Source organism: Budorcas taxicolor, chromosome X (assembly GCF_023091745.1).
Source record: "Budorcas taxicolor isolate Tak-1 chromosome X, Takin1.1, whole genome shotgun sequence".
NCBI classification, from domain to species: domain Eukaryota; kingdom Metazoa; phylum Chordata; class Mammalia; order Artiodactyla; family Bovidae; genus Budorcas; species Budorcas taxicolor.
In genome coordinates this window covers 12,277,848-12,288,846 of record NC_068935.1, presented here as the reverse complement: position 1 = coordinate 12,288,846, position 10,999 = coordinate 12,277,848, and the positions used below count along the sequence as shown (strand labels likewise).

General features: G+C 39.1%; 1 protein-coding gene across 1 annotated transcript in view; it reads left to right on the top strand.

Moving 5' to 3' along the window:
• The first annotated feature begins 437 nt into the window (after window positions 1-437).
• IL1RAPL2 (interleukin 1 receptor accessory protein like 2) overlaps window positions 438-10,999 on the top strand; it is a 579,350-nt gene continuing 568,788 nt past the window's right edge. Inside the window, exons 1-3 of the mRNA XM_052663419.1 lie at window positions 438-547; window positions 3,000-3,019; window positions 5,315-5,588. Coding sequence (XP_052519379.1) covers window positions 438-547; window positions 3,000-3,019; window positions 5,315-5,588 — 404 coding nt within the window. The remainder of the gene's footprint in view (window positions 548-2,999; window positions 3,020-5,314; window positions 5,589-10,999) is intronic.

Below are 10,999 nucleotides of genomic sequence, written 5' to 3'. Positions count from 1 at the left end.
GATGGTGACGATAACCCTGTATGCGAGACAGCAAAAGAGACACAGATGTATAGAACAGTCTTTTGGACTCTGTGGGAGAGGGAGAGGGTGGGATGATTTGGGAGAATGGCATTGAAACATGTATGATATCATATATGAAACGAATCGCCAGTCCAGGTTCATTGCATGATATTAGATGCTTGGGGCTGGTGCACTGAGATGACCCAGAGGGATGGTACAGGGAGGGAGGTGGGAGGGGGATTCAGGATGGGAACACATGTATACCTGTGGCAGATTCATGTAGATGTATGATAAAACCAATATAATATTGTAATTAGCCTCCAATTAAAATAAATAAATTTATATTTAAAATAAATAAATACTTGAATTGCTATTCTTATGAGTCAAGAGTGAACAGGGAATGGCTAATTTAGAAATAGGTATTTTTCAGTGGAATGATGGAAATATTTATAGCCATACCAAGGGACTGTGAAGCAGAAGACAGTCAGGCCTTCCTGATGTCTTTGGTGGATTTGCTCTGTAGCAAGGTTCAATCCAACTGCAGAATGTTGCTGCTTTTCTCTCTCTCTCTCTTTTTTTTTTTTTTTTTTTGGAGGGGGTTTGTTTTCCCTCTTGAAAAGAAAAGTTAAACTGTTAATCACTCAGTCATGTCCGACTCTTTGAATGCCACAGACTGTAGCCCACCAGGCTCCTCTGTCTATGGGATTCTCCATGCAAGAATACTGGAGTGGATTGCCATTCCCTTCTCCAGGGGATCATCCCTACTCAGGGATTGAACTCAGGTCTCCATCACAGGCAGATTCTTTACCATCTGATCTACCAGGGACCTACAGTACCTCTATTTACACTTGTGGCTAGTGAGTGGAACACAGTTATCAAGCCATCTTTGGGAGAAGCCAGTCTCTCCAGAAACCACCATTCTTCAGAGGCTTTTGGGGGCAAACCTACATAGATATGACTGCAGCTGTGAATAGAATAGGGCTGGATCCCCCTGTGAATGAGAGGCCTTGCCGATAAGGTCCAACTGGCAGGTGGGCTTTCTCTGTGGGCTCCTGAGTTCTGCTGTGTCCCTAACCTGGCCATAGCATGCTCCCTTGTCAGCTGCATCAGAGATCTATTCATTCACCCGTTTGCCAAATACATATGGAGTGTCAACATGCAAAGGGCTCTGACTGCATGGCTTGTATTACAATCTCCTTCTCATGACAAACATGTGACTTATACTGGTGACTTCTGATAGTACCGTCTTTGATCCCTGGAATGGCTCTTGGAAAATGAAGTTTCATGTGATCTTTCTTCTGTTCCTGCCCTTTTTTGTGACCCTTTCATGCTTTTTTGTTAACCTTCTCTCTCACCCTCAAGGTATCAACCCCATCATGCTCCCTTGCCACCCGAGCTTCCAGACCTCTTACTTCAGTACGCCTTCTTAGTTGTTTCACCAGTCCCAAATTTAAAGAGAAATGCTCTGCATCGTATTTTATCCCCCCTTGCCCCCTGTCTCTGTTGGTTTTCCTAGGAATAGCAATCCATTAACCATGAATCATACCACCTTGCTGGAATCTGATAGTGGTTCTGTACTCTCTAGATATAAGGTTATAAGGTCTTTACTCATGGGCATGGATTTCTGCTGATGAAAGTTCAGTGTGGAAAAATATTTGGTGTCAGATGAGCCTTCATGTATCCCTGGTATCTTGTTGTTTGTCTACTCCTTTTTTTTTTTTTTTTTTTGGAAAATTGCCTCAGGTGTTTTGAGATACATTATATTCTAACTTGTGTGGTGAATACAGTTGTGTCGGCCCCTGCCCATATTCTCAGGTTCTACCTCCTGGGATTCAACCAACCATGGGTGGAAAATATTTTTGAAAAATTTCAAAAAGTTCCAAAAAGGCAGAACTTGAATTTTCTGCACACTGGCAATTATGTTGCATTTACATCTATATCACATTTACTTTTATTAGCTATTATGAGCAAGCTAGAGATTATTTAAAGCATATAGGAAGGTATATGTAGATTATAAGAAACTACTGTATCATTTTATATAAGAGACTTGAGCATTCAGAGGTGTTGATATCCTTGGGGGTCATGAAATCAGTCCCCTGCAGATATTGAGGGATGATTGTACTAAAGGAAAAGAATAAGGGGATAACCTTTGGAAATTGTCCTTATTATTGGATATATGTTCTCTGCTTGTTGACAACTTTATAACTAAAGATTCCCTCTCTGCTACCTAAAGCAAGGGAACAGAAGAAAAGGAACCATAAACTATTAAATCAAATCCATTTTACCCAGCTAGGACTTAGGAGGAAATGAAATCTCAGTGTCCTCTCAAAGTCTGTATGACAAAGCTGATTGTAATGGCAGTTAAATGTCTTCACCCTCCTTTGAGCCTGATTGTCATGTCCCAAGAGCAGATATTTTGATTAATTTTTATACAAACCATGTCCTGTCAGTAATGGGACAAACCAGGCTGTTAGCATTGTACAGGTGTAGATTATGCAATGGATTGTTTAGAGAAAGTAACTACAGGGATTCAGGGTGCAAATGAAAAAACATTCCAGATTTTTTTTTCTATCAAGTAGGTAATTATCGAGGTTTAAAACTACTCTTCCAAGACACATTTGTTAATTCAAAAGCATTTGCTATGCACCTTTAGGATTAGAAAAAAACAAAAACTGGAATGTGAAGGACTTTTTAACAAATCCTCATATTTTCTTTGTTTCTTCTATTAACCAACTTTTAAAATAAAGCTATGGTCTCCCCAGTGGCTCAGTGGGAAAGAATCCGCCTGCAATGCAGGAGATGCAGGAAATGCAGGTGCAATCTGGTTCAGGAAGATCCCTGGATAAGATAATGGTAATCCACTCCAGTATTCCACCTGGAGAATTCCATGGATGGAGGAGCCTGGGGAGCAACAGTTCATAGGGTTGCAAAGAGTTGGATATGACTAAAGCGACTTAGCATATCATGAGAAAAAAATACATTTTCTAAAAAAAAAAAAGCGTATCGTTTCCTCACAGTTGTGTTAATGCATGGGAGCAATATCACAAATAATCTATAGTAGGGAAAATATAAAATTCATTCAAAGATGACAGTACAATAAATATCAAAACTGCATTAAATGCAGTGATGTATCACCAGTAATCTACAATGACCCCAAAGTTTAAGTAATGGAGATTTCCCCCCTCCCTGTTCTTGACAGTTATGAGAATGACAAGTGACAGGTAAACAACTGATACCTGGAAGTGAATAAAAAGCCCCCCAAGAGATAGCTAGAGATCAATATGTTCTTAATCCAATTCGGTTGTACCTTCTTGACTTCGGCAGTGAATGGTCATCAAAATTCAAAATGATGAATCTGGTGCCTCCATAATGATGAATCTGTGACTCCTCAAAGTTCAAATACCCTTCATTATAAATTTAGGGTGAGTTATTTGATTATTGATTTATTTCTAGTGAATACTTGACATACTACAAGAGGATTTGAGGCAACTTATAATAAATGCCCATATGCAGCAAGGCAGTGAAAAATGAAGTCACAAAGAGAGGTCAGAAGTCAAAGAATTCAAAAACTTTCGTGGGTTACAGACAACTTTGAAAATCTGATGAAGAGTTGTAGAAGCTATGGAAACTTGCCCCAGAAAAGTATAGCTATGCAAATAAGCACCACCTTGAAATCTATCCAGGCAATCTGCCTCTGGGTGTCCTTGAACCTCAGGTCAAGAAGCCCTTCTGTAGAGAAAGCAAAATCCTGAGGTAGGATAGTTTATTACACTTGAGCATTGCATGTAGCTCTGAGCTTTCCCTGTCAACTGAGGTTAAAAGATAAACACATTGGGCTATAGAATTCTCAACATCTAAAAAAAGGAAGCAGATGAGTTCACAAAATGATAAGCGAAACATAATTTTAAAATGACAGTGTTTATACAGTTTATGAAAGGATTATTTTATAAAGGGTAATCAAGTTACACAGAGGGATGTAGCATAATTTGATGAAATTCTTTGAAAATCAGCAATTGGAAGTAGAATAGCTATGCTAATTGTATTGACTAGTATATAAAATTAGCCACAGTGTCTCATTTTCAACCTTTCTGGAAAAGAGAGAATTCACTGTATATGTCTTTCTTTAATGGTAGATTTACCCACCTAATATTATTTGATTAAACTTGACATTAATATAATATATTCCCATGAGCGCACACCAGCTGAGCAGCAAGGGAGGCCTAAGGGTATAAAAAGAAGTTGAGCTGTGATTAAATATCTGCTATTAATAGGTCATACCATGGAAAATTGGCATGTAGACAGTGGCAAATAATCACTTTAGGTACCCACTGCTTCCAGCTCTGGCATCTACTTTCTCAAAGGCAAATAAATAAAACAGTGGTTCCGGTCACAATTATAAACAGGGGCAGTACAGGATAGGGGTTAAGAAAACAGTCTCTGGAATCACAGACTGGTTTTCCACCATTTATCAGCTCTGTATCCATAGGCAAAGTCACTAAACTTTCCTGAGTCTCATTTATTTTCTCGTCTATAAAATAAGAATAATAGAAACCTCAATTTCAGGGCTCCTCCTAGACTACACAGGGGTCCTAAAAAAGTCTCGGTTTTGTGGGTCTCCTGTCTATATAAACAATTTGAGTCACCAAAAATCAGCATGTCAGGGTCATTCCAGCCATCCAATCTCACAAAATCCTGTTAAGTGGATGCCATTTGGCTGGAAGTAATGATGCACTTGGCCAGCCACCCTACGGAAATTGGTACCTAGTTGTGGGGACCCCAGGAATACCCCATAGGTATGAGTGCTGGAGCTCCTTGGAGGATCTAGTTAACTCCAAGCAGATTACTGTAGAGGACTGGAAATACTCCAAAGGCACAGGGATAGAACAGGAACCCTGCTTGCCCAGGTCCAAGGATCAGATATATCTCATAGGACAGTAGTCCCCAATGTTTTTGGCACCAGGAACTGGTCTCATGGAAAACAATTTTTCCACAGACCCAGGGGATGAGAGTGATAAGAAATGGCTGTAAATGCAGATGAAACTCCACCCACTCACCCGCCACTCACCTCCTGCTGTACAGCCCAGTTCCTAACAGGTCATAGACCCGTAGAGTGGTACAGGTCCATGGCATGGGGATTTGGGGACTCCTGTCTTAGGATCACTGGGAAGATTGAATGAGATAATCTATGTAAAGCTCATGACTCAGTGTCTAGCTCATCGTGAGTCCTCAGTATATGTTGGCAATGATTGCTTATTGCTCTCATCTTTATCAACAATGTGCATTGCATCTCATGCCCAATTTGGTTTTCTTTCAGTGGATGGCTGCATCGACTGGTCAGTGGATCTCAAGACATACATGGCTTTGGCAGGCGAGCCAGTCCGAGTGAAATGTGCCCTTTTCTACAGTTACATTCGTACCAACTATAGCATGGCCCAAAGCACTGGGCTCAGGCTGATGTGGTACAAAAACAAAGGTGATTTGGAAGAGCCCATCATCTTTTCAGAGGTCAGGATGAGCAAAGAGGAAGATTCAATATGGTTTCACTCAGTTGAAGCACAAGACAGTGGATTCTACACTTGCGTTTTAAGGTGAGTGCTATGTGAAAACATTGCTCAGCATCACAGGTGATAGTCTTGTTTAGGACTGGAGTGTGTAAGGGTGCCTTATGTCACACAGTGGACATATTCTTGACAGGCTGCAGCGCATGTGGAGCTTCTAGAAATTTCTTTCTAATTATTTATTAAAACAACATAGCAAGTTCTTATCACATTTTCATAAAGCAAGATTCCCATTTACTGTGTGTACTCATTCAATTCATAAAGTTTTGTGATTCATTTATTCCCCATCTCCACTCCTTCCCCAGGGTCTTATATAAACCATCTCTGACTTATGATGGATGGTTGGACTTATAATTTTTCAATTTTATGATGGTGCAAGAGTGACACATATTCAACATAAACCACACTTTAAATTTTGAATCTTTTCCATGTTAGCAATATGTGGCATGATAATATTTCATGATGCTGGGTAGTAACAGGCAGTTAACTGCAGCTCTCTGTCAGCCATGTGATCATGGGGTAAACCAATGGTATACTTAAAATCATTCTGTACCTGTCTAACTATTCTGTTTTCACTTTTGATAAATTACATGAAATATTCAGTACTTTATTATAAAATAGGCTTTGTATTAGATCATTTTGCCCAATGTGAAATGAAAGTGTTCTGAGCACATTTAAGGTAGACTAGGCTAAACTATGATGCTCAGTGGGTTAGGTGTATTAAATGTATTTTGACTTCAGGTATTTTCAACTTGAGTTTCCCAGATGGCTCAGTGGTTAGGAACCTATCTGCCAGTGCAGGAAACACAGAGACGCAGGTTCGACCCCTGGGTAGGGAAGATCCCCTGGAGAAGGAAATGGCAACCCACTTCATTATTCCTGCATGGGAGATCCCATGAACAGAGGAGCCTGGAGGGCTATAGTCCATGGGGTCACAAAGAGTAGGACACGACTGAGTGACTAACCAACAGCAACAACAATGGGTTTATCAGGCCATAACCCTAATGGTTAATACAGGAAGACCTGTATTAACAAATGTTTTTGTACAGAGCTACTCGGCTCAATTATCTTGATACCTGGCCATGAAAATCACCCAAAGTATCATTTAGGTCAGGGTCTCACCTTTCTTATTGAAGGAAAATAGCTTCAAATGCTTCTGGGAGATCTTTTAACAGGTGAGCTTCTGGCGAAATTCTTTGTGGAATTTGCAATGTGAATTTGAGTCTATTGTATCTAAGTATTCAGTGTGGGACCCTATAAACATATGGTCCTCCTGTCTTCCTATATACTATGCTGGGAAGATACCACAGATACAGTTCCTGTTTGCAAGGAGCTCATAGTGACAGGAAATCAGTTTTTTGCTCAGGAATTCCGCAATATATCCTTCCTCCCCTCTCCATCTCCCCTTGTCAGGGTCTAAGATCTCAAATCTCAGATAGAGACTGCATTAAGTGTTGAAGTAGGTAGCTGAGGTGACTTTAAACACATTTTCAAAACTGCCATTTGATAAGTCTGATCTTGCTCACCAGGGATCTGTACTCTGTTGTTTGATTTTACCTTCCGGGAAATGCAGACCCTTCATTTTTGTTTCCTGTGGACTTTGTCTGATGCCAAAGCTATGTCACCTCTTCATCAAAAGCACTTGGAAATTCCTGGTGTGGCCTCATTGTTCAAAAGGGCAGGAGAACAGGTGGTATATAAATAGAGAGCTTTCTTGATGCCTTAAGAATCCCTTTTGTATGTGTGTTGGGAGGAAGTATTGGGGAAACAAGTTTCGTCTCTTTGCGGTGGGCAAAAGTGCCAGAATAGTAGCAAAAGTAGCAATCATTCTGATCACACCCTTAGTAATAAGCAGCATTTTCACTCCTTGGACAGCTCTTGGCAGAACTGAGAAGTGGGTGTAATTTGGCTTCACTGTCTGACACTTTGTTCTTTAGGGTGCTGCTGCTCCCTCCCTGTTTATACCTTCTTCATTCCCCACCCTCATTAAATCCTGCCAATCTAAAATAGATCATTTTTCCTCCTCAAATTCCACTTGCTCTGTTTTGTTTTCACAAATTAAATATTTTATTTGCAGAGCATCAGCCAACTACATACAGGTGCTATATTTATAATGAATTACTGAATTAATTACTGCTTACCTGCCCTGCTCTGCTTATTTCCCCAATCTGGCTCTCTTTCCTCTCTTCCTCTCTTCCTTAAAAAAACATAACACTCATGTACTCATCTTTTGCTTTCCCCTATCTGATAAGCAAACAGTCTAGTGTGTATCCTTGCATGCATGCGTGCTAAGTCATTTCACTTGTGTCTGGCTCTTTGCGACCCTATGGAGTATAACCCGCCAGGTTCCTCTGTCCATGGGATTCTCCAGAACACTGCAAGAAGACTGCAGTGGGTTGCCATGACCTCCTCCTGAGGATCTTTCCAATCCAGGGATCGAACCCACGTCTCTTACTTCTCCTGCATTGGCAGGAGGGTTCTTTACCACTAGCACCACCTGGGAAGCCCGTATCCCTACATACCTTCTCCTGATTCTTTTAATTGCACAAGTATATCTACATGGGGATTTTCTCCTCACTGTTTTACAAACTAAAACAAAGACTTACATATTTCCCTGCATTTTCTTTCCATATTAAATATATATATATTGGAAAGACTTCTAAGTCAACTGATAGAGAGTTCACTTATCCTTTTAAGTATATACTGTTCTGTGTTGTTCAATAGTCTATGATATCACAATTTAGTCTATCATTTTGCTATTGATGTGCATATATTTTTTGTCCCTATAAAAAGTGCTGCAATAAAAGCTCCCAACTGGCTTTTAAATATTCTTTTAAATTTTTAGATCAGTTTTAGACTTACAGAATTATTTCAGAGATACTCCAGAAAGTTTCTGTATGCCCTACACCCGTTTCCCCTAGTATTAACATTTTCCATGACTGTGGTACACTTGTTATAACCAATGAGCCAATCATCATTAACTAAAGTCCATATTTTATTCAGATTTCCTCAGATTCTGCTTAATGCCCTTTTTCTGTTCCAGGATTCCATCTGGGAAACCACCTTACATTTCATTGTCATGTCTCCTTAAGCTCCTTTTGGCTGTAGGGGTTTCTCACACTCTTCTTGTTTCTAACGGCATTGACAGTTTAAATAGTACTATTCAAACATTTTGTAGACTGTCTCTCAAATCTCAACCTGGTAATTTTTCATGCTTATACTGGGGTAATGTGTTTTGAGGAGGAAGAACACAGAGGTAAAATGCATTCTCATCACATCATGTCAAGGGTAGGGAGTATCAGCATGTTTTATCACTGTTCATATTGACCTTGATCATCTGGCTCAAGGTAGTGTTTGTCTTTCTCCACTCTGAAGTTATTTTTCCCCTCCTTTCACAAACTGTCCTCTTTGGAAGGAAGTAGTTTTTCAATAGTCCATACATACGAAATGGTAGTTACGCTCCATTTCATTAAGAGCAAACTATGTACATAAGTGAAAGTGTTAGTTGCTAAGTCATTTCTGACTCTTTGCAACCCCATGAACTGTAGCCTACCAGGCTCCTCTGTCCATGGAATTTTCCAAGTTAGAATACTGGAGTGAGTAGCCATTCCCTTCTCCAGGGGATCTTCCTGATCCACTGACTGAAGACAGGTCTCCTGCACTGCAGGCAGATTCTTTACCATCTGAGAAACCAGGGAAGCCCATATCTATATAAAATTATTTAGATTTCTTCTGCATGGGATATTTGTTTTTTCTCCCATCTATTTATTCAATCATTTATTATATCACTATGCATTCATGGACATTTATATTATACATAGGCTAATAATTCAGTGCTACTGTGTTTTCTGGGTCAAATTCATCCACCTTTGACCTTTGGAAGCTCTTTCAGTTGGTGCATCTGTCTCTTTGACATAACCTCCTCATTGTTTTTTGTTGTTGTTTTTGTAATCTGCTTATTTGTGCTTTATCTCTTCCAGAATGGCATAAGTGAAGTAGCTAGAATTTGGGTGTAATAATAAACATATTTTTCAGGTCTAGTAGTGATCACTGACTCCAGTCAATTTGGATCATAGACTCCAAATTCAGTCTATGTAGGTGATGTTATGCCATTGCCAAGAGAGTGACATTTATAGTGAAAAAGGCTCTGCATTTGGCAATATCTATATCACCTAAAATCTCAAATTAGATACTACTTTAAAGTAATTATGGATTATTTTCCTATGCTTTATCAACCTCATTAAAAGTTACTCTACTGATTTCAGTGTGGTTAAAAAATGCAGATATGAAACATTTAGTAACATTCTCCAGCCATTTAACTTATAGCAAGAAAAGTTTACAGTTTGTGACCTTTCAGTAGCCAATCACTCACTTTTGTGTTTTTCTTTGGCTAATCTCAAGAGTGATTACTTGAATTTTTCAGCATGTCAGTGGGTTAGTAACAGAGGGATGGTGGAGAAGTGAGTCATATTTTGAGAGCCATGCCAATCCAAGAATTACTGTCTACTCCCCTTTCTACTCAAAGCTTTTCAGTGGAGGCACCTAGTAGAATAAAAATGATGAGAATAATCTTATTTGAGAAAATCCCACACATCACTTTCTCAACCACTTGGAAAAGGGGCGACTTCAGCTATGGATGAAGATAGATGTATTCATGTAATCCTGAATGAATTCAAGATATTGAAAAGAGTGATTAAATATAATTGAATATCTGTAGAAACCTATGTGTTTTGGGATGACAGTGGCCACGTTCAGAGAATCAGTGATAAGTTCAAAACCACTATGGCTATTTACCTCTCTGATTAAGTAAACAGAATTAGGAAACTCCTTGTTAAACAGGAAGATAATCCAACTATTTTTGGTCTTTAATAATTACCAAAATAGGTGAAGTCCTCAAAATCTGAATACCTCACAAACTCTTTGTGAACGGTTCCTTAGTGCCTTTATTCAGTTCTGAGGCATGACATTTGCCCTGCTATTCATCACATTTGAATGATTATTACTCTTGTAGAATAACATCACCAGAAGAATTGAGGGGAATTGGAGATATTTGAAATAAATGTAGTATGGGGCTAATCTTTGGATCTCTACAATGAGTACATGTGGGTTCATTGTCTTTTTAAATTTTTGAATATATTTGAAATGTTCCATAATTAAAAAGAATAAGAAGTAAATGTAAGTCTACAATAATTTCACCTGATTTTAATGGCCTTTAAATAATCCTGACCAAAAAGTACCTATGTAGCATATATTAAGTTTTATATTTCAGTCAACCAATATTCATTGAGCATGTACCATGGGACTTGCTTTATGTCATACTGCAAGGAAATTTAAGCTTTTAGAAACAAAAGTAATTGCCCTAGTCTACCTAAGACACTAAGAAGTAGCTTTTATCACTTTCCACCCACCTAACCTACTCCCCACCATGGTAACCAAGAGAT